Source organism: Chrysochloris asiatica, unplaced genomic scaffold (assembly GCF_000296735.1).
Source record: "Chrysochloris asiatica unplaced genomic scaffold, ChrAsi1.0 scaffold00009, whole genome shotgun sequence".
Taxonomy (NCBI): Eukaryota; Metazoa; Chordata; class Mammalia; order Afrosoricida; family Chrysochloridae; genus Chrysochloris; species Chrysochloris asiatica.
The window spans coordinates 27,330,654-27,355,828 of record NW_006408527.1 but is presented as its reverse complement, the minus strand read 5'-3'; the positions used below and the strand labels follow the sequence as shown (position 1 = coordinate 27,355,828).

General features: G+C 36.6%; 1 protein-coding gene across 1 annotated transcript in view; it reads left to right on the top strand.

Annotated features, from left to right (window-relative positions):
• Positions 1-25,175, top strand: part of NEK7 (NIMA-related kinase 7) — a 131,133-nt gene that overhangs the window by 89,591 nt on the left and 16,367 nt on the right. Inside the window, exons 8-9 of the mRNA XM_006834172.1 lie at positions 13,327-13,421; positions 17,499-17,612. Coding sequence (XP_006834235.1) covers positions 13,327-13,421; positions 17,499-17,612 — 209 coding nt within the window. The remainder of the gene's footprint in view (positions 1-13,326; positions 13,422-17,498; positions 17,613-25,175) is intronic.

Genomic DNA, 25,175 nt, shown 5'->3' with positions numbered 1-25,175 from the left:
AGAACATTGGGAATGCTGAATGGTTTAAAATTAAAAAAGGTGTGCAACAGGGTTGTATTCTTTCACCATATTTATTCAACCTGTATGCTGAGCAAATAATGCGAGAAACTGGGCTACATGAAGAAAAATGTGGCACCAGGATTGGAGCAAGACTCATTAACAACCTGTGATATGCAGATGGTACAACATTGCTTGCTAAAAGTGAAGAGGACTTAAAATATTTACTGATGAAGATCAAAGAGCACTACCTTCGGTATGGATTGCATCTCAATGTAAAGAAAACAAAAATCCTCACCACTGGACCAATAAACAACATTTTTTATCACTGGAGAAAAGATTGAAGTTGTCAAGGACTTCATTCTTCTTGGATCAACTATCAACACTCACGGAAGTAGCAGTCAAGAAATCAAATGACGTATTGCATTAGGTAAATGTGCCGCATAAGACCTTTTTAAAGTGTTGAAGAGCAAAGATGTCAGCTTGAGGAGTAAGGTGCGCTTGAGCCAAGCCATGGTATTTTCAGTAACCTCATATATATGTATGCAAAAGCTGGACAGTGAATAAGGAAGACCATAGAAGAATTGAAGCATTTGAGTTATGGTGTTGGAGGAGAATAGCAAAAGTGCCATGGGCTGCCAAAAGGACCAACAGATCTGTGTTGGACGAAGTGCAGCCAGAGTGCTCCTTGGATAGCCAAACTTCATCTCTCATACTTTGGACACATTGTCAGGAGGGACCAGTTGCTGGAGAAGGATGTCATGTTTAGTAAGGTGGAGGGTCAGTGAAAAAGAAGAAGACCCCCAGCAAGATGGATTGGCAAAGTGGCAGTGTCAGTGGGCTCAAGTGTGGCAACAGTTGTGAGGTGGGCCCAGAACCGGGCTTTGTTTTTGTTCTTTTGTGCATAGGATTGCTATGAGTTGGTACCGACTCGATTGCACCTAACAACAACAAATATATATATGTATACAGATAATTAAAAGTTATGAGAGAATATTTCTGTTAATATCCTAAATCATCAGTGGCTTTGGGATTTTTTGACTCTGGGCCCCAGTAACATTGTGACTTCATGGAAATGTAACCACGTATAAGTAAGTCAACTATTTCATGTAATGTTGTTTCCCATTATTGCTACAGTGTACTTTGGTGTTGGCTGTTCATTTTTTCTTTTTTAGTTTTTATTGTGAAATGAGTGATAGCTTTACACTCATCCTAGCGTATTTCCTTTCATTGCAATGACTACAATCCCCTCATGCATCATCATTCAACAGCATTTGCTTCCATTCCCTCTTTTGTTTTTGTTTTTGTTTTATTTCGATGTACACGAAAGCACTCAGGAATACATAATCATTCAAACAACTAAAGGACATACCCTGCAAGCCAGTTCCTGGGCCGCCAGCTCACAGCCCCCCTCTCTCCTTGAGTGTAGCGTTCCCAGCCACTCTGTCTCTCCATGTCATCGTCTCTGCCTCCATCTCTAGCATCACTGCTTCTCTGGATAGGGTCCCGCACTCTGTTCTTCTCCCTTGATGGCTCCACTCCTGGACTCTTAAGATCAATCACTGCCCTCCTTTTGTTAGAAAACGTCTGCCTTTACATTTCCAACCCTCACAGTCAGTCCTAATAACAATTATTCATTATTGAACCTCAAGAGTCTTATCCTCATCCCCTTTCACCAGTCCCATCTAGACAGGTCGAAGACCACTCAGTGGGGATTCTACCTTCCCCCACACCCTCTGAAACTAAGATCCCTCTTGAAATCATGTAAGCCAGTCATTTCGTGCCTTTATAGCCCCCCATTTTAGGTAGTCCATGTCTAAGTTGCCCATCCCTATTAACCCTGTGTACTGAGGGTGTGGGAATGATCGTTGCTCTGAAGATTTGGTCCTTCTTTTAAGCTACTACATCCATACGTATAGGTCAAGTTCATCAAATTGTAGCAGATTACACTTTTTTTCCTCTTCTTTCTTCCTCTAGTCGAATTCTGATCATCCCTAGGTCTCACCATAGTGCTGGCCAACCAGGTCTCCATCCAGGATGACGGGAGTCTATTGAACATGTCGGACTCAGCCCACATGATGCTGCTTTTATTTTCTTCCTTTTACTTTAAGGCAGATTCCCACTTTGCTGCCTACTTGTAGACACTATCCTTGTTTGCTGTCTGTAGATCAGATTGAAGACATGTTGTATTTGTTTACAGTGCTACCTGTGCTTCTGAGGCTGACTTGTTGTTTGTTGTTAGGTGTTGAAGAGTCAGTACCGACTCATAGCGACCTTGACCAGTAACAGGTATATATGAGTTATGTTGCTGTAGTGTGCCATTGAGTCCGTTCTCAATTCCAACTCATAGCAACCCTATAGGACAAAGCAGAACTGCACCAGAGGGTTTCCTAGGCTGTAATCTGTATGGAGTCCTGGTGTGGCACTGTGGGCTAAAACACTAGACTGCAAGGTCAGCTTGAACCACGAAGTTGGTCGTGGAAAACTCACCAGCGCCTCCTTGGAAACCGTGTACAGGGTCGCTATGAATCGGAACCGACTGGACAATACTTAACAACAGCAGCTATCTTTATGGAAGTAAATTGTCAAGTCTTTCTTCAGCAGAGCAGCTGGTGGATCTAGAGTGGAGGAAACAGGCTCAAAGACGTCAGTGGGCTTGCCTGCGGCAATGTAGCAAATAGTTCTGTGACCTTCAAGTTTGGGCTTCCTCTCCAGCATGACATTTTCATTTCTTGTTTTCACTGTATCAGAACCCTATGGTCTTTTCTCTGACTTTACTACCGTTTCCCTACTCCTGGTCACTTACTTCAGTCTGGAATGACCTTCTTCTGCTTTGTTACCTTGTGTAGGCACCTGCATGTGGAAGCATAGTTTATTCTCTCTTCTGGACTTGCTGCCCCAAGATTTGGAAAGAAACAGCTAATGGGTCTCTAGATTTTTGAAGTCTTTCTTCACCACCACTCTGTCTTTCAGCAACTTTGGCTGATAGCTGTAAACTGATCTTCTAAACTGAAAACTAAAGCTGTCACCAAAACTTGTGAAATGGTACTATAGAAATCAGGGTATAACTTTTATTCATGTCACAAGGGTGGAGTATACAAAGGGGCTTCCAAAATATCATAGAAAAATGGAATTGAAAGATAATGGAATTTTTCCATTAACTTTTTGAAGCTCCCTCATACTTTAGGTTTATTTTTGTCATTTAACTTACTGTTAAGCATCCTTTCAGCAATTGTAAGTATTCTGACCCAAAGGCAATTTACTAAGGTCAGAATATTCACATTTGCTGAAAGGATGCTTAGCAGTAAGTTAAACCACAGAAGTATCTTTATCTTTTGAATAGTTGAAAATGTAGCAAAATAGAAAGCTGATGTTCTCCCATGTAAACTATCACTCAATTCACAATAAAAACTTAAAAACAAAAAGTAGCAAAATAGATGGAACCATTTTTATACATTCCAAATATATGCATTACAATAATGACCCTGGAAAACCCTCTACTGCTACTCTAAATATCAACAACAGTAGCAGAGAGTATGTGCATATATTTTATAGTTCCCAGACAGTTTTAAAGCACCTTTTCTGTTCATCAGTGTTGCATGAGGAAGCTTCAAAAGTTCATAGAAAAATTCCATTATCTTGTAATTCCATTTTTTTCTATGACCTTTTGAAGCCTCCTTGTATTTTCAGGGGTAAAATAGGTGGACAAGGCATGGAAAAAATATTCACTTGAATTTTACCTCATCCCAAGCACCACACATTCCAGTAACACACAGGAAATAGTAAATACACTTATAAGACTTATTTAGCTGTTCAGAAACCCAAAGAGATAAAAGCTTCCCACAGTCATTCCTCCATGATCTCCCATCTCATACAATATCTTCTCAGCACAGCAATATTGTACCAGTGAATTTGCTTCTATTTTACAATTACACAAGTCACTACCCCAATGCCAGCAGATACCATTGTGGCGAAAAAGACTTCCCGAGAAATCCCAGATGGGGAAAATTTACGTGGTACTTGAATGTACTATGGATTATAAAACAGTTTAATAGGGACAAAAGGTAATGCTAAATGAAGAGGGAGTCATATATAGCCACAGGGAATTTCTTTCTGTCCTTCTAAGTTGGGAAATACTCGTTTATTTTTAAATATAGCATGATCATGTGGGTCACTAGATCTTTGTATCCCTTTTGACTTTTCTTTGCACCAATAATTTGGTGGTTACCCCTGCTGAGCTTCTTTGTTGACAGGAACCTTATTTTGATTATTTTAAATACAATAAAAAGTATTGTTTTGTAAGCTTCAGGCACCAGCTGTGGACTGTCATGTACCCTGTTAGCTCTTTTCTATTCTGCATCTCTACTTCAGTAGTTCATTGAGGAATGTGTGATTACCCGGTTTACTCTTGTATCAGTTAGTGACCAGAGATCATTATTTTAATACTTTCTGTTGTTGGTTAGTGCTGTTGAGTCTCTTCCAATTGGTTTCTGGCTGGAAATCTTTTCAGAAACAGAAAGTCTCATCTTTCTGTCATGGAGTGACTAGTGAGCTTGAACTGCCAACCTTGTGGTCCAGTGCTTATAATAAAGAGCCACTGTGCTCAACAACACCTAACAGCAACAACATAGTATTATTTGGAGTCCAGAGTGGCACTGTAATGTAAGTACTGGACTGCAAACCACAAGGGCAATGGTTCAAACTCACCAGCCACTCCACAGCACTTAACAACAACAATAGTATCATTTACCTTATCTTATGACTCGATGGCACTTGACAACAACAACAACAGTGATATATTAGCTTCTCCCATTCCCCACCCATCCCCGCAAATCATTCACACACATATACACACAAATCCCCAAATGATCTAGCGAGCTCATAGAGGACAAACCTGTTTTGACTTGTATACTTTTTTTCCTAATGCCGCATGTAGTTGTTTATATGTAGTAGAGCCTTAGATTGAATTTAATGCTCAATACTTCCTTCCAGTATATTAATTATGAACACATTTGCATTCATTCTCTACTGCTGCTCTAACAAATGACCAAAAAATTTAGTGCTGCCCTGACAAATTACCAAAAAATTTAGTGGCTTTAAATAGCATGGATATATCATCATACAGTTCTGTAGGTCTTAAGTCTGGCATGGCTCTCAGGAGGCTAAAATCAAGACAAATGTAGAATGACTTTCCTTTCTGGACACTCTAGATGAAATCAGTTTTCGACTTGTTCAGGTCATTTATAGAATTCAGTTCATTGCTGTTGTAGAACTGGGGTCGCTATTTCCTTACCTGCTGTTAGCTTAAGGTGGTTCCCAACTTCTAGACACTGCCTGCATACCTTGGTGGTCTCCTGGCTCCTTTCCTCTGTCTTCAAAGCCAGTCATGGCGGGCAGAGTCCCTTTCATCTTTGGATCTCTCCTACCTCTTCAGTCGCCTCTCCTTGATTTACTCTTCAGTCATGTGATTATATTAGGACCACCCTGATGATATAGGATTGTTGTTGTTGTTGTTGGGTGCCGTCGAGTGTTTTCAACTCGTAGTGACCCTATGCACAACAGAACAAACTACTGCCCGATTTTTTGTCTTCCTTGTAATTCTTGTAATCCTTGTTACGCTTGAGTCTGTTCTTGCTACCACTGTGCCAGTCCATCTTGTTGAGGTTTTTTCTCTTTTTCACTGACCCTCTACTTTAACTATCATGATGTCCTTCTCTAGAGACTGGTCCCTCCTGATAACATATCTGAAGTATGAAAGACAGAGTCTCCTTATCCTGGCTTCCAAGGAGCATTCTGACTGTATTTCTTCTAACACAGATTTATTTATTCCTCTGGCTTTCCATGGTACTTATAATACTTAACATACTGGTGGTATAGCTTCTAGTATCACAACAATATGCAAGCCACCATAGTACAACAAACTGACAGGCAAGTGATAGAATGTAGGAATGTTTCCCCATATTAACATCCATAGCATTTGGCTGATGACAAAAAGGTTAACAGTTCAGACCCACCAACTGCTCCATGGGAGAAAGATGAGGCAGTCTGTTTCTGTAAAGATTTACAGCGTCAAAAACTATTTGAGCAGTTCTACTATGTTGGCGGTTTAAGCTCACCAGCTGCTCCTCGGAAACCCTATACAGAGTCACTGTGGGTCAGAATTGACTCAACAGCACTTAACAACAACTACGTCATATGCAGTCCTGCTGAGATGCTTTAGGATAAGCTGGCCCACAAGGCCAGTTTGAACTGCAAAGTCAGTGATTCAAATCCACTGGCTGCTCCTCGGAAACCCTATATAGGGTCAATTTGAACAACCAGCACTTAACAGTCAGTCCTATAAGGTTGCTAGAACTCAGAACTGACTTAATGGCAGTGGGTTGGGATTTTTTATCCTGACATATGCAAAGTCCATGTTGCCATGCAATTGTAACACAAAATTATAACATCAGGGAGAAAAGATCACAGAGGCCAAAATCCTACTTTCTACAACATTCTGGAAGACTTGACTGGAAGTTATCTTTATGCTTCTCTAAAGGCTAATAGAGTGAATTATTTTTAATGTCAGAGATTTTAATAGGAATTTGTTGTTGTTGAGTCTTACCATTAAGTCCGTTCTGACTCATAGCGACCCAGTATGCAACAGGATGAAAAACTGCCTTTGGAGCCCATTGTTGCTGTCTTTGTACCAGCCCATCTCATTGGGGATCTTCCTCTATTTGTGCTAACCCTGTTACTGTACCAAATATGACGTCCTTCTCCATAGTCTTGTCCCTTGTGGTAACACATTCAAAGTACATAAGTAAAGTATCTTTGCTTCTAAAAAGCATTCTAGCTATACGTCTTCCAAGTCAGATGGACATTTACATTATTGAAACTAAGTACTTTCTTTTTTTGGACAAATATTTATAATATTTTTAACATAGACCTTTATAGGTTTTTTAAGTGCAATGTAATTTGCATGTACTTTTCAAGAGAGGATATACCTTGGCTTAATATAAATTTTGTAAACAAATCCTATCATCCGTTTATTTGCAATTCCATTTTTAAAGTATCTGCAGACGTTACTTCATTCTTAAGAGGCTACTCTCCTTTCTACCAATCATGCTTCTGAGCAATTTATTCCTTCAGAGATTAGAAGATAGGAAGGGATTAAAAATAATTGGAGTCCTGTTGTGGTGCTGTGGGTTAATGCACTGGACTGCAATATTGGTTTAAACTGCAAGGTTGTCAGTTCAAGCTCACCAACTTCTCCTCGGAACCCCTATATAGGGTCGCTATGAGTTGGAACTGACTTGATGGCACTTAACAACACCATTTAAAAAATTACTCTATTACCAAATCTAACCATATCATATATGCCAAAGATACAAGCTGATAATTGGTGAAGATGTCTGCTATTCAACAAAGTCTGTTTTTACCAAACAGCTATGTATTAATATATACAATCAAGTGTTCCCTGTATGGTCAATAGCTGTAGTGAAAGAAGAAAAGCAAATGAGAAGGGTTAGATTAAGAATAATGTTTAAGTATTACATTTTACTTGTTTTTACAGTGACCTCTAGAAGAGGAAAGGCAAGGAGTTTTGCACTCACACAGGAAACAATAATAATAATAATAATTTTTGAAAGCTAACTGGAACTCGCTGATACTGATCCTTGTGCTAAATTAATATTTGAAATTCCTCGGGGGAAATTTCTGTTGTTGATATTCTTTTTGTGTTTTTCATCAAGGATTGCTTTGAGCTCCTTCTTACCTCTCACAGTAAGACAAGTAGTTCTCTGATTTTATGATGTTGCCAGATATCAACATTTTCACACGGGAGCCTCTTGAGTATACCATTCGTGGTCCTCACACTATTTCCAAGTGCGATATATTCTCTGATTTCAGATTGGAAAATTAGTGTTCTTGAACCAAGCATTAAAACAGTTTCAGTTTGGTGCCAGGGGCCACCTGTGGTCACAGACTTGTTTTCCCAAACCTCTCCCTAGCACCTCTTGGTGGTTCTTTCGTTGGTGTCTGCCCCTTTCGTTGATTCTAGGTGGTTTGGAGCCATAATCGCAGCATATGTTCAGTCAATACTATAGGGTACTTTCACTGATTTATTTTTAACTTTCAGACCTTTTTTGACTTAAGTAATTGCTCCGGGATGAAGCTGTTATCTAATTTTAAACTGTGCATATTTAGCCTCCCAGCACCATAACACGTCTTTATTTAAAACATTCAGAGTAGCGTCATTTTCACATGTCACCGTTTGAACCTGGACCCCTTTATTCCTGGCTTTCCATGTACATACTATGACTTTTAGAAAATGTCTCTGATATTTAATTTGGAGAAAAATAGATAATATATTTTTCAGTCATATTTCACTGGCCAATTTTAATAAAATGACTGTTTAAAGCAAAGAATAAAGACTACGTGGCTTTGAATTACACACCTATCTTACTAACCTTGACAAGGTACTTGATCTTGCTATATATACGTCCTCTCTAAAACAGAAATAACAGGAATCGCATCTTACAAGGCTACCTTACAGTAGTAGTCTCTGTTTCACTAGATCCATGAGATCAAGCACTGTGTGACCTGTTTACTGCTGCCCACTCAAAGTACAATGCAGTGCCTGGCATATGGTGATCCGTTGCCATCAAATTAATTCCAACTCATCGAACTGCCCCTTTAGGTGTTCTGGCTGTAATCTTTACAAGAACTTTACAGAAAGACTGCCACATATTTCTCTCATAGAGGGGCAGATGGATTCGATCTGCTGATCTTTCAGTTGGCAGTTGAGTACTTAACCATTGTGCTACTAGGGCTTCTTTGCCATACCGTGGTGGTGGTGGTTGCGTGTCACCAAGTCAGTTCTGACTCATACTGACCCTTTGTAGAGTGTCTAAGTTTATAAATATTTACGGGTGCAGAAAGCCAGCCTCATCTTTCTCCTGCAGAGCGACTGATGGATTCAAACTGCTGACTTTGCAGTTACAGCCCAGCTTGCAATCTATTATGCTTCTAGGGCTCCTTTGCTATACAGTAGGTTAAAGAACATGAATTTCCCAATCTGTATATCACACTTGGAAACAGTGTGGAGATCACGAATGGCGTAGTCCAGATAATGTTCAGCAAGATAATGCATGTAGTGCTTTTAAACAAAGTAATAGAATAACAGTAGTAATAAAATTAGCTGCATTTTCCCCGTCATATTACTGTTATTATTGTTGTTAGTGCTGTTGAGTCAGTTCTGACTCATAGTGACCCTGTATAGGGTTTCTGAGGAGTGGCTGATAAGTTTGAATCACCCACCTGGCAGTTCAAACTGAGCTTGCTTGCGGTTGAGTGCTTATCCTACAGGAACACACCAGGACTCCTCAACATTATAAAAGCTCTGTAAAATTATTATTCACACTTAAAAGATGACACATTTTATTATATAACTGTCTTTTGCAGAAGTATTGATCTACTACTCAGCCAGTCTACATTTACCTCAGATATGTACTCCTAACTCTCCACTAAATCAGCCAGCATAATTTCTGGGCTGAATTATGAGTATGAAGGAAAGCATTTAAATTAATTCCTATTCCCTGAAGTTGTTGTGGCTGTTTTTAATCAAACTGAGGTATAAATAACTTGTCTCCTTTTAATTTTTCCAACAAGGAAAGTTTGAAGTTTTCCTTTTTTGCTGTTTGCTCTAATTCTCAAGGAAAGAAGCAGCATTGCTGAACTGAATGTACTTGTTTGTACTGTCTGACTGAAAACTTTCCTAGGTTATAGTATAAAAAGGAAGCATGATTTCCTTTTCCCATGTGGGTTTTTGTAGGCTTTTTAATAAGTGCCATTAAATTTTAGAGCCAAAGGACTCTCGGAGATCACCTTAGCCTTCTCATCAGTTCAGGCTACAGAGGAGGAAAGAGAGAAGTTACACCACCTCAGCTAGTTAGTGTCAAAGCTGAGATGTGGAACACATTTCCTGACACTTGGCTGGTTTGGGGCTGGCTCCCTGCTCTAAAAATCAAATCACTAGCAACCCAGAGCCAAGCATATAAGAAGAGGCTTCAGTAGTTGTATTACCTCTTTTCTCATTCAAGTCTTTGCAGAGACTTTAGTACTAAATACTTAGATAAAATGTTGAAAAAGCAGTGTGCATAGCCTGTCCTGTTGAAATGAAAGTTATAACTTCCATAGTAGTAACATATAGCAGGATTTATTGACTATCTTAGAACGTATCATAGAACTTTAAAAAATGTGTCTACTTTCATCAGGATAAATTTTAGAACGCACTTATTGCTTATAGAGAACATGCCGTGTAAAACATGTCTCATGTAACTAGAATAAGCCAATTAATGTAGTGAAAATGTTTGTTGTTGTTTTTTTTTTTACATTTGAATGACTCCCTTTTTGTATTTTAATGTAATGTTGATATAGATTACAGTGAAGCATTTTCAGTTATTTGGAATGTTCCCTGAATAGACACCTTTCCTTGCTCTTTAAAATGTCATCATCCATTTCCTACTCTGTTTTTACTCAGGTGAAGAGTTTAAAAAGTACGTAAATAACTGTCTATTGCAGAGAGTGTTTCCATTGTTACTTACAACAGAAACTCTCAAAACATGAGTGAAAATCTCCACTGTGTCTTCTTCACACTTCTCAGCACATAGAAATTTGCATGAAGGTTTTCCTGTCTAATCATCCCTCTCCACCACTCTCCCTTTGCTTGTACAGCTGTTAAAAGAAGTCACAGCATTCTTGTGGCAGCAGTAATCGTAGACACAGCTGTCATGAAATTTTTCTCAAGATTTTTAGGAAATATGTATCCATTCATTTTGATAAATTGAAAACATATCACTACATTTAAATGGATTTCAGATATTTTGAGTGATTAAACTTTGAGGCCTTCCTCCTAGGTAGAGTCCTAGGGATGAATCAACGGTTTGGGCCGGACCCTCTCTGCTGAGTGTCAGTCAGCAGAGGTGCCCTCATTCAGAGGGAGGTGCATCTGAGGGAACTTGTAAGAGTCAGGCACTCCCATTCACTCCTATGCTAAGCAGATAGTTATGAATTTATCCAACTACTAATTTTAATGCAGAATACAAACTTACTCCACTTACTTAAATAGGTCAAAGAGGTGAGGAGCATACTTCGATTTATGTTTTGATATAGATGTATGCAAGATCTAGCCGCAGTTTCAATATTAAAATAAAATAGGCGTATTAAATACAAAGAAGTTTGTTACTTATGAGGAAGAGTCAGTGTTTCAGTTTTAGGTAGCAGAGTTAAAACAGACTGTGTCACTTTCTGTAATGACCTCCAGTTGCTTCTGAGAAAAGACTTTTTTGTACATTAGTTTTGTTATTTTTCATTTGAAGTTAAGTGCAATTTCTAACCCTTGTTTTTCTCTGCCTCCTTCACTCGTGGGTCGTCAGTGAGTCCAGTGTGTGTTGCAGTTAAGGTGTTATTCTGGGGCTAATCTCTGTAAAATGCTAGCATTTGTTCTTCTTTTTCTCTATCATCAATCTTTCACACTCATATCAAGCCTCTAATGCATCAGCAGGTTTCCCAGAGCTACTGGTTGAAATTACCTTTGCTTTTGGTAAACTCTGAACCTTCAAGCCTCAGTGTTTCAGCTGCCCCCTGTGGATTCCTCTCTGCCAGTCACTTGCTTTATGTCCTAAAACCAGGAGCCTGTGCAGAAAGCACTGTTTACTATTCCAGCAGTGGGTAGAGTGTGCAAATATTTCCAATAATCATTGTTGCGTATGCAAAACTACAAATGAAAGTGGTTCGAAATCCCAGGGGAAGGTAGCTTGTATTTGTGTTTATCATACCCAGCCACAGTACAAATTCTTTAAACCTTGCAATTTCCAAAGGTTTCTTTGCTTTATTGAAAGAAATGGACACATTTACCTGTCTGACTTCAAAGGAAATGCTAGTGCTAAATCACTTATTTCTTAATGTTTTTATTTTCATATTTGAATAATGTATAATTTATTTAAATTTCTTTAGTCTAGTTTTTGCCTACTCTTTTGTTTTTAACTTCATCACATACCCTTTATCCATTCTGACTAAAACTATCCATTATTAGTAAAAAATGATCTGGATATACATAAGATGTCTTGATCACACCGTCCCTGGTGTTTTCTCCTTTAGTACAGTATGATTTTCACACTCAAATAAGTATTAGGCTGTAACTTCATTCTTCTGGAAAACTAACTGAAAAACCTTTGAGAAAAGTCCTTTTATTGTTGATGTCAGTCTTTTCATTGCATATAACCAAAGACCTCTTTCCCATATTGTCAATTACAGTCTCATTAAGATTTATAGTCAATGCCTGGGGAATTCTCGAAAAATAACATTAAAAAGATAAATGCCCCTTACTCTCTCAGCAGCATTATATATTTTGGTTGTTCTTGCTTTAAGCAAGTCAGGTTCCTAAATATTGTTTTCAAACTTTAATTCCCTATTTTGGCAAGCAGTCTTAGGCTAATGATGGTGAAATAATGGCCATCTAAGTTTGAAATTTAAGACAGTCACTTTGAAAGTCGCTTAAATGTTTTTCCCTCCATATGCCTTTGTTCATCTTAAAAATGCTTTAAAACTTTAGCTTTTTATAAAAGAAGTCACTTTTGCAAGAGAAAAAAACATTAGCAAATCTGAAAGCAAAAACAAACTTTAAAAACTCATCTAGATTGTCTTACATCTAAAAAGGGCTCACTGGAGGCAGTGTAACTCAGATGCTTTCTGGAGATGTCAGTGGCCTTCACATGTGTTATTATGTAGCCCTTTGATGCACAGAGAAGTTTGCAATATTCTTTATCAAGTGGGAGAAACTAAGGCACAGAGGGTTTACAGTTGTTTCATTTGTTACCCTAAGAGACAACAGCATGTTCTAGTAGTTCTGTATAAGTTAATAAGTTCAACTTATTTATACATACTCTACTAAATTATTATATATTACTGTTTCTTTTAATACTTATTGTTTAATTATTTGAGTTATGTAAGCCATGTTTTAAACAAATTAAGGAATAAAGACTGTATGAATTCACTTGAATAGACCTTGTTTGCATCAGCCCCCTCCCTCCACCCCCATGCTTTCCTTTCTAGATTGATCAAAAGAAAATAAAGTTTAACCCATTTTAATATTGTATAGATAAGACTGTGCTGTCTTATTCCATAAGGATTGGGGAATACAGAGGAAATAAAGTTTTAAATATCTCAATCCGTTTTCTGATCCTAATGAATTATTTGAAAGCCATTTTTTTTATCCATAGTTTTATGTGTAATTTCTTACCACGGCTGCAACTTCATTTTTATACTTCTTTTATTTTATTTTCCCAGTGGGTACACCTTATTACATGTCTCCAGAGAGAATACATGAGAATGGATACAACTTCAAATCTGACATCTGGTCTCTTGGCTGTCTACTATATGAGGTAGGTTATGTTGATAATTTCCATATATTAATGTATTTTTACTTACTGCAATATATTTCTAGTATCCTTATAGTATATTTTTTGTGGGTGATATTCAATAATTAACATATTGATAAATACTTTTTCAAGTGGAATTTTAGTCACTGCATTCCTACACATTTACCTCTAACATATTTTCAATTATATGCTTGTGATGAAAATTTATTTTGAAACACTAACTATTATGTTAATATAATGCTTTTCTGCATACTTCATTTAAAAATTTACTTTTAGGTAGCTATACAGGCATGTGTATAAAGAATAGGATAGATTTTAAATATGAAGCACAGTAAATAGCCGTATCAATATTTTGTTTTATTTTTACATAGGTGTAATTCAGCTTTATAGGTAGTATGTGAACAGATAATTCTTCTAGTTTATCCCTTTATGTAGTTTTCATGAGTAACAATTTATATTGATAAATCTCAATGAAACACTCTCTCTCTTGTTTTACTGGTGATAATTTATCCAAGTAAGATGCTGTAAGTAGACCCTCTAGAAAATATTACAATGCAGTGGTTTGGATGAATAGAGGAAAGCATATTACAAGCATATTTTATATCCATGTTATCAAAGATTATTTCAATTTAGTGACGTCTATAGTCGTATATTTTAATTGATTAGTTTTCCTAGAAGTATAAATTTTGGTTCCAAGCTGTTAATTAAAATCTAAGAATCTCTTTTAAGACTGTAAAATGAAGGAGAATGGTACATGGAATCATTTTTATGTTTTAATGTTTACAAAGGAAATCTGAAGAAGAAAGATGGCAGCCAGTGCAATAGAAAAATTGCTTTCTTGCTCTAAAATTCAAGTTTCTTTTCCATCTTAGTTAAATGAACTATATGATGTAATTTTACTGATTGCGGATTCAAACTCCTTAATTTTAGGAATCTGAGAAGATTGTTATTTTTTCTACTGTTGAAAATAATCATTTTATTTTAAAAAATGATTTTTAACTGCTTTTAAACTAGGATAATTTTTATTATGAAAAATTATAAATGGGTGGTGTAGCATAATATGTATTTTTAGATGCACACTCTATTGTACTTTTTTATGATTTGGCATAATGGTGAAAAGAACCAACATGGTTATTATAATGCGTTATTTTTACGTTAGTCACTTTATACATTTTTAAATGTTTTTTTATCTTTTTAGATAGTGTTAGTTGCCTTCAGCCCATAGTCTAATATTATAAAAAGCAACATTTTTGTTCCTTAAAACATCTAAAATTAAATTGCAGACTGGTTTCCATTAATGACATTTCATTTAACAGTGAAGACAAATATGTCCCATTGACATATACTAAGTGTTTTGGGGAAAGTTTCTGTAATTCCTTTAAGGATAGTAGACTTTCATATCAAAACTAAATAATTCTTCACATCTTGAATTTCCCTTTGAGTGGCATTGTTCCTATTTTTTAAAATAAAATTATTACCACAGTCAAAATGTTTTGTTTAGATACTCCTACCTGCATTCACATGTATATATTGTGGATGGTTTTGAGTTCAAATATTTATCTTGTTATTGTTAGTTTATATTTCAGTACATTTTCTTGATTTCTGCATGTCAGACATTTGGAAGAACTAGAATTTTTCTGAATTTTAATTTACTTTCTGTTGTGTCTCCTTTCAGTTATATTTTAATATAATGTTAATAGACATAGCCAGGACTTTTGCTTTAAAAAAAAAAAAAATGACCAGTGCTCGCTTCTGCACCATATATTCTAAAAAAAAAATTGGAACGGCTGCACCTGAAAACAAAACAAAACTGACCATACGAAATATCACTTAGACAGTTTACGCTGTTGATAAGAACACTAAATTCTTAACTACATTGTTAAGAATTTTCTATTAACAATGAAAGGCATAGGAAGCCTTTTTTTTTTTTTTTTGAAATTGCATTTTAAAGTAAAAAAATTAGACTTTCAAATAATCCTGAAACCTCAAAAAAAGAAAAAAAAACTAGCAGTACAGTTTTAATTGATATGCAACAAAGTAGACTTTACTAATTAAAATCAAGATGCTGTGCTTTTGCTACATGGACCTTTACATGGAAAAGTAGGTTTTACACATTTCCTTTATTGTTCAGCGCAGCAATTGCATCCTTACAGGGTTGTAGGTTGGTGGCTTACAGTTCAAAAAAAGAGAGAGCTGCCACCAGCCCTGAAGACAGACAGTGGGCTTTCGTCCCTCTAACACCCCCAGAATACTAATCAGGAAAGTCAGACCCTGGAGGTCAGGGAGCAAGTCAATCATTCTAGCGATCGTCTCAGTGTGGAGGATCAAATTAGCCTGAAAAATTCAGCTGCTGGGAGGAGAGGGCGAGCAGCTGTCAGGGGCAGCATCGAGATGCACTAATGAACCAGATGAATAGTGCAAAAGCTTGAAAATAAAAACAGGACAGTTGACATTTTTCATCTGTCAAAACAGGAGATGCATGAAAATATACTATTCCTGTTTAACTCCTTAGGGGACATTCAGGTTTGTTTTTTTTTAACACTCTGCAGTATTGAGACAAAAGTACTATAATGAACTCCTAGCATATGATAATGAATATGCGTACATTTACATAAGCCTTTTGCACACATAGAGGGACTATAGTTTAGATACTGTCTTTTTATTTTTTAAAGGCGTTTTTAATAATCTGCGGTATCAGAAAGTGTGTCTGCATTTTAGCCAAGAAACATGATTTCTGTTGTAGTTCTTCTTTTAGAAATGTCTTTTCAGGTGGAGTGATTTATAGGATCAGGGACATTCAAATTCGTTTTCGCTGTTTTCTCTTCACTTGAAACAGCTATTCCTAAGGCTGTTTTATATAGGCTGATGTACATTTTCTGTAAAATATCGGCTAGATAACAATTTGTGGAGCTCCTCTATGGGTTTGGTTACCAGAGCCATCCCTCTGCGTTAAGGCTGTGAAGGAGTTAAAGCTCTGTCTGGAGCACCAGAAGACAGATGAGAGCCATTTTCAGCTTGTCCTGTCCCCACTGAAGCTCACTGAGTAGCACAGCATGGACTAGCGTGTTTCACACACACTCTGCCTGTCTGGGGAATATACACATTGTCCTTCCAAAATCAAACTTATTAGCACATGTAGAAAAGGGTGACTGACTTTGGGGCAGCCTCACACACCGTGTTGTATTCTTGCTGCTGCGGTTCAAAGATTTAGAAGGTTCTGAACAGGATGTGAACATTTTAAATTGAATTTTTTAGTTTGTAAACCCTGCTTACTCTCCAGTACTTGCTTGTACTTTAAATGTCAAGTTAGAACATTGTCTTAAAATAAATTTAAATTCAATAATGTCTTTTTTTAAAGTTGCTCATCCTTTGAGTCGTGTTTTTCTGCATTAAAAAAAAAAAAAATCTCATTTTGATTCCCTGAAGCAGCAGCTATGACTCGCGATAGAGCTTTTGAGCGTATTTGGTGTTTTTGACACATTATTAAAAGAAAAGAAGCTTGAATTCATTGTAAACTGTTTTGGGAATCAGTTATATTTGAATGGAGAAGACATTTTTTTTTCCCTCAGAATAAACTTTCCTTACAGAAAGTATTTTGCAAGAAAAAATGCAGTGGTTTCCTTAAAGTTATAATTCAGTTTTAACTTCAGTTTCATATTTGTTTTATTTTGATTTATTACATGGCTAAGCTAAGCGTTGTGACATACATCATGCAATATACTAGTTCTTATGACGCTGTATTTCTAAGAGTCTTAAGTTATATGTTCTTTTCCTTATATTGTTATGCTTTGCATATATATATATATATATATATATATATATATATAAATATATTTGTATGTTAATTATTTATCTATATTTGGAAAATTTAAATGTTGAGGTGGGGGAGAACCAAAAATTGAAGTAAGATGTAAGACCTTTATGAATGATTCTCAGAAAGGGATATTCATTAAAGTATAATATCCCAGTTAGCTTTATTTAAAGTATTTGTAATCATTATACCCCAGTGTAACATGCTTGATGAAATCACCTTTAAAGTTACCATGTAACTAAATCAGTTTCATTGGGAGTATTTTACAGATGGCTGCACTACAGAGTCCTTTCTATGGTGACAAAATGAATTTGTACTCACTGTGTAAGAAGATAGAACAGTGTGACTACCCACCCCTTCCTTCAGATCACTATTCAGAGGAAGTAAGTAATTTTTCCTGTGGTTTTGTATTCTATTGTTTGTTCATTTTGTGCCATTTGCATTTTATTAAGAAATCTTACTTTATTTCAAAATACAAATGGGGAGTCAGGGTAGGTGGCAGAAATAGCACCTTTCATTCTGTTTTCATTCTCTTGGAGATTGGCTGTTTAAAGAGTTGACTCTGCAATTCACAATGTGGAGTGGAACACAACACAGCATGTGGTGTGAAATTGGCCACTTCCTAGGTGTGATAAGAATAGTGGCTGGTTTTACAACATACTGAACATAGCAAAGGGCAGAATTAATGCTCAAACCCAGGCTCTAGTTAATCAACATTTCTGCTGGTGCCTCTTAATAGAACTAACTCCTCATTCTCATGGCCTCAAACCAGCAGACAATGTTAACTTCCTTATTTTTTCAATAAACCTTCCCTCTAGTCCATGTTTTCCAAAAACTGAATGAAGCATACTTCTCTTAGCTAAGTTTCCTTTAGCTTTGCCCTCCCCACCTTTGATAATACCTGTTCTAGCACCACCTCAGAGACCTGGACCACAAAGTCACTTTGAGCCGTAAGGTCGGTGGTTCAAGCTCACCAGCCACTCCTGAAAAAACCTTATACAGGTCGCTATGAATCAATACCAACTTGATGACACTTAACAACAACAACAACAATCACCACCTCACTGCTATAGTCAGATTCCTCTAGGGAAACATTTGGAGGTTATGACTGTAGACAGGCTAAAAGGTGTATTGGATGGGATTGAAGATTTTAGACTTTACCCTATTAAGATCTGAGTCTAAATCCATACATACTTTGGTAACTCATTGAAATGAGCCATTTTAGCACTGCCCAACATCCCAGCTTTTCATTAATTATCTCTCATTTTAGCCAACTACATCATGATTTTACCAAGATTTAAGGACTTTATATGCAGAATATCGATGTTTCTCAAGTCAACGAAACTGTATTCACATAGCTCTCTTTGGAAAGTGATGTGAGCAAACACTGTCTTGAGTTAGGACATCTCTCACCTTCACAGGAGCAGCAGCTGGTTTTGCCCAAGGAGAATTGAAAGGAGTAAATGTAAAGTATGATACATTTATAATGTTCAGTTATTAGGTAGCCTAGTCAATATTTCTGTTGTGAAATGAATGAACAGTTTTACATCAGGAAAACTGAGTCATTTGTAATGTGAATTATAAGTATCTCTGCAAAGAACTTTTACCATTCTAGGACCACAAAGCATTTGCGGTCCTCGAATGCAATAAGTACCTTTCCTTCCAGGTAGTTTTGATGCTGAAAACCCATGATGCCTCATTTTTGGTTTTGTTTTTAAATAGCATTTGTATTTCAGGTAATTAGAATAAACTCTTCAAAGGCAGTAATGATAATTTAGGTGCATTATCTGTATTTGATGCTAATGCTATTATGTTAGCCATTTTTAATTACTATTTTGGGTCTAGAATATAAATATGGCATTTCACAAAACCAACTTCAGAACTCTAGGCCTAGAAATACAGTAGGGTGTGAACAATAATGCAAAATGATAGCAAGAATGTCAGGGGCCGTTCTTTGTTGTGTCATTCATACTGTCTTCTTTTTTCCATGAAGCACATGAATATTTCACATATCTGCATCCTCATCCCCTATTCTTCTTGACTAATTTTCAGACTGTCTGAATTTGCATTTCACATGGTAGCTGATTAGGAGATGCCGAGTGCAGCAGTGAAGCCTCAGCAGGCGGTTACCATGGTGACCTTCAGCAGGATTTTAATGATGATACCACTAGTGGTTCGTTGAAGTCGGCCTGCCTGCAGGGCTACTTCACTGCAGCTAAGTGTGAAGTTGGATATGCGGATTCTCAGCCAAGGGGCAAATATCAAAGTCTGGCCCAGATAGAAGGTCTTAGAGTTAGGAAAGGAAAATAGATTCCACTTTTTACTTCACTCTATATAGTTCCTAGCCTCGAAAAGAGATATAAAGCAAAACATGTTATATTTTGTACTTTCCAAAAAAGACAACTACAATTCCTCATGTTGGTAAAAGTCTGCTATTATACCTTAATAAAACAGGAAGCTATAATATCTAGGCAAACATGGAAAATAATCCTTTCTAAAGAAGTGAAATCCAAAAAATGACTGACTTTACATTAATGTTACTTTAATTTGTTCATTACAACAACAACAACAAAATTTGTTCATTTAGTAGAAGATTTATCAGAACAAGAGCTTTGAAATGCAGATATGCTAATAAACAATAGCTTTCCTTAAGTAAGAACTCAATTTGTTTGTAAAATTATTATTCAGAATTTATGGTAGCAAAAAAGGGAAAAAGAAAAGATTTGGTGCTGCCATATTTTATTAACTATTTCTTTAAAGATTTAAATATTTCTTTAGATTCTTAAAAATCCAAATTGCCATGTGATTCATTTGTATAGCAAGTGCTATGAATCAATAAAAAGTGAAGGACAGGTAAAGTTTTTAAACAGTAAACTTTTAAGTAAGAGACCAGTTTGAGTGTTGAAACTTTTAACAAACACCATAGCTGTTGAAAAATAAAAAAAAAGAATTAAGCAAATTAATTTTCTACCAGAAATGTATTTGGGAGCTTACCAAGTTGATTTAACTTCTGCTAAGTCTTTAGGACTATTACCTAAAAAGGATTTTAAAGAAGCATTTCATGAGAATAATAGCTCTGCCTGCCAGCCAGCCTCATTGATAAGGTGCCCTGTATGGGTTTATATCTACAAGTAATTACCAACTCAACGGCACTTAACAAAACCATAATCATTCCATCTAGAAAAACTTAGTTTGGAATTTGGGGAGCTTCTTATGACATATTCTCTGTTTTTAAAGATTTTACATCAGTTTTACACTTATTGTTTCCTTGCAATGATTACAATCGCCTCTGTGCATAATTATTCTACAGTATTTGCTTCTATTCCCTCTAGTATTTTGTTGTTGTTGTTTTTTGTGGGGAGATGTACACAGAAACACTCAGTAATATATAATCATTTAAACAACCAAAGGACACATTCTGCAAGTCTGCCTCCTGGCCACCAACATACAGCCTTTCTCTTTCCGCTAGTCTAGAGTCCTCAGCTGCTCCATCTCTGGTGTCACTGTTGGTTTGGATAGGTTCCCACGTTTCGCTCGTGCTTGTCTCCCTTGATGGTCCTAGGGTCCTCTGTTCCTGGACTATGAGATTAACTACTCCCCTCTTTTGGTACAAAACTTCTACCTTTACACTTGTGACAGTCGCAATTAGTTATAATTAACAATTATTCACTATCGAATCTTATGATATATTCTTAAACACAGATACAGTTGAGCATTAAAAATAAAATAAAAAAAGAATTAGTGTTCTATGAAAAAATAAGCCTGTATTCCACATTTTTCTTTTTGAATTATGCTATTATTAACTGTAGGCAAATGAGTAGGGTTCTAGATTGAAATACCTTAGCACACATGCATGATGTTAGGAAATGTGTATTTTGTGACTTAGTAACATATTTTTATTTATGACTGTTTGGGCAGTTGGGGTGTTCAGTGTTCTTTCCTTTTCCAGTAATGATCTTATCTGTGAATTGCTACGGTACTTAACCATACACACACACAAAGTTGGATTGAAAAGAGATACATTCCCTTAGATATCACTGGGTTTAAATTATAATTCAAAAGACTCCTGGTAATGTGACTCCTGCTTATTTCTCAAGACTTATTGATCACATTCCACTCTCTTCTTCTTTTCTTATCTCTACCAATGCATGTTCTACTAGAAGTCCCCAAAATGTTCATGTCTTCATCCATGCCAATTCCTCTTCATACTTTCCTTTTAAAATAGCTTGGACATCATCTCCTGCCTCTGAATCCCATTTCTTCCCTGTTGCCTTTCATTTGGCAGTCATTTGTTCTTGTTGTTGTTATGTGCCATGGAGTCGGTTCCGACTGATAGCTATCCTGTACAGGGTTTCTGAGGCTGTACATCTTTATGGGAGCAGAAAGTCTCCTCTTTCTCCCATTGGCAGTCATTATGTGGTTATAATTATTTCTTTACTCTTGTAGCTCCCTTCAGACTGTCAGTCCTACTCCTGAAGTTATGTTTGACTTTAGGGCCTGGCACATTAAAAAGGGTTTGGTGATTGATTGATGATTGAGTGATTGATTGACTGAGAGGAGTGATGGAGTGAAGAAATGAAATTTTAAAAATAAATTAATAAAAGAATGAGTAAGCCAATAAATGCCAATTGAATGAATAAGAGAAACTCTTCCAAAGAACTCAAAAGGCAAGAAAGAGATGCTGTGGGTTTCTTTTTTTGCTATCTCTTCCTATATGATTTTTCCCATCTTAAATTATAAGCAAGCAATTTCATTTCTGAAACAGATTTTACCTTTTCTGTTTCAGTATTTAATTTCTTTAGAGACATGAGCATTAACATCATGCAGAATATAGACTTAACTGTTCAAATAGTTTTTATTCTAAAAATATTCCTAGTTTATATGCAGAAGGAAGACACAAGAACTGTTGAATAGAATTGTGCCTTATTTGGATGCATTTAAAAGATTTCTTTTAGGTTTAAACAGATAGTTATGGAAGAAAGTTCTGAAAAGTTGAGTTCAGGGTTTGCAGATGAAAGTGAAAGAAACAGAAATGAGAATAGAGAATAAAGGTGATTTTGATTTGAGAAACTAGAGTGAAGAAATTAAACAGAAGATTTAAAAATAGTTCTTTGTTGCAGTAACAAAAAGATGGAAACAGCCTAAGTGCCCATCAATGGATGAATGGATAAACAGATTGCAGTCCATGCATACAGTGGAATACTATGCAAAGATAAAGAATAATGAGTCTGTAAGACATAACATTGATGAAAATAGAGGACAGAGTTGTTGTTGAATGTTGAGTCGGTTCAGACTTATGATGACCCTGCCTAGGGTTTTTGAAGCTTTAATAAAAACAATCTTTGTGGGAGCAGAAAGCCTCATCTTTCTCCCATGAAGCAGCTGGTGGATTCGAACCACTGACCTTGTGGTTCTCAGTCCACTGCTTATCCCCAAGCCAAATAATAGATAAAATCATACCCATGAGGAATGAGCTCCTTTAAACAATCAATTATATGAGGCCCAAAGGTCAACGTTTACACAAAAGAAAAGATGAGAAGGCAAGAAGGAACTGGGTAACTGTATGGATGGGAAAGAGGTAGGCAAGGTAACTATGGTGAACATGCTGACACATGTCATATGTTAGCAATGACAGAACAAATTATGTAGGACTTAGATAATGGGAATCTAATTTGCCATTTAAGCTTTCACCTAACACAATAAAGTATTTAAAACAACCTAAAACTAAAATTAAAAAAATAACAACCAAAAGTAGCTCTAAAGCATTGTTGTTGTTGTTGTTGTTGAGTGCCATCGAGTCGGAGGTAGTTAAAATCTTTTTAATGAGATAGGCTGTATAAGCGTAGCACTGTTTGTGGATCTGTACTGATTGCTACGGCACATTTAGTAGTAAATTTATTGTTTGTGGATAAGTCAAAAAGCATTGCTATTAAATCATAGAAACCTTTATTAAACAAAAATACCAAAATGTGAAACTATTCTTTCTTGACACATCTCTAGGCTAGCTCTGTTCATTTCTGAAGGCTGGGTTTCCATATCTCTAACGATCTCCCAAATAATTCTGTGCTCTTTGGTTTGCACCATTTCAAAATGGCAATTTTGTTATCCTTGAGGAACTAAAATTGTGTTCATTTTCAGTGTTCTTTAAGTTTGGGGAAACAAAAAGAAGTCTGAAAGGACAAGATCAGGGTGGTAGGGTAGATGGGGTAGGGTTTCCCCATGAAACTCTCATAGGACAGCCTTTGCTAGTGTCTTAGCCTGGGTTCTCTAGAGAAGCAAAACCAGTGAAGCTGATATATGTATATACAAAGAAACTGTTTAACATAGTTGTAGTGGTGGGCATTCCCAAACCTGTGTGCTGGATGTCAGGCTAGAGGCCCTGTCTCATGTATTTGCAGGACTGATAAATTCGATCAACAGGCAAGTTCTGCAAGTAAGAAGGCAGACTGCTGACCACTCCCAGGATCAACAGTTAACTGAGCAGGCCACTGACTCAAGTCCTTAGAACCAGAGGTCGAAGGATTAGCCAGATGCAAGATCCAGACCCAGCAGAAACCAGCAAGCTTTGCCTGAGTGTCCAATATATTGGAAGCAGGCCACACCCCCAAGGAAACTTCCTTTCAGTTGATTGACTGCTCATAGAGTTGATTACATATATTGGAAGCGGGCTATACCTACAAGGAAACTGCCTTTTAATTGATTGGCTGTAATCATAGAACAGATTACATTATAAGAGATCTCATCCTGGGGCATACTACATCTCATCTACCAAACCATTGTGAATCCTGGTCCAGTTCAGCTGACAAAACTTTAACTATCACAGCTCCCCGCTTCAAGAATGAGCAGGTGCATTGTTGTGATGGGAAAAAAAATTCCTTGGCCTGTTTGTAACCAGATCTGTTTCAGTTTTCGTAAAACTTCTTCATAATAAGCCCCCATAATTATCTTGTGTCCTTTAAAACAATCTATCAAGATTACCCCTTTTTGTCCCCCAAAACATTCACCCAACCTTCTGGACTGACCTGTCTGCCTTAAATATAAGTGATCCAGCAGCTCCCCTGTTTTGACTGGACCTGTATTTTGGCAGGTGCCCTAATGACAAGTGTATTACTGAGAGAACTTGTCTGTAGCCATCAGCCATGGCAGAGAAATGCTTAAAAACGTTTTGTTTATAATAAACCTGTGCTTGTATGAACTGGAACCCTAGTAGTAATACTTTTTTGACTTACCTTTATAAGTAAGAATTTTGTATACTATAACATGTATAAATACCTTCTAATTAAGTTTTTATTAACATTCAATTAATGGTATAGCCTCTCAAGTATAAAAGCATCCTTTAAAATGTCAACATAAAAGGTCACATCCAGTCAAAGAAGTCACTTAATGAAGACTGAAATCTTACAAACTTTTACCTCATAAATGGTAATAACTTTTTTTCTGTTAGTTTCCTGCTCATGATTTTTGTCCTCCTGTTTTAGTTGTATAGTGTCCCTACTTTTTTTGTTTGTTTTTTAAGTTAGAGAAATGGACGGCAGAGAGGGAGGATTTTTTTTTTTCTTCCTTTGTGTCTTTTCCAGAAATAGTTTAGTGGTGTAGCCTGACAGTGTCTTCCGGGTTTCTTCACTCACATGTATATGTATTTCCAACGCCATTGTTGTTGTTCCTGAGACAAAAATAGTCTTGAACTTTACAGAATATTTTAAATCTAATACAAGGATTAAAAAGAGCATTACCTTTTCTAGGTTGAATTACATATAAAGAAAAATTAATATTTAATTGAACGGAACTGATTTCACATATTGACTGTTGTTGTTAAGTGCCAGTCAAATCAGTTCCAACTCATAACAACCCTGTAGACAGGTTTCCAAGGAGCAGCTGGCGAGTTTGAATCGCTAACTTTGTAGTCCAAACCGACCTTGTGGTCCAGCAATTATGTGAGGGGACTT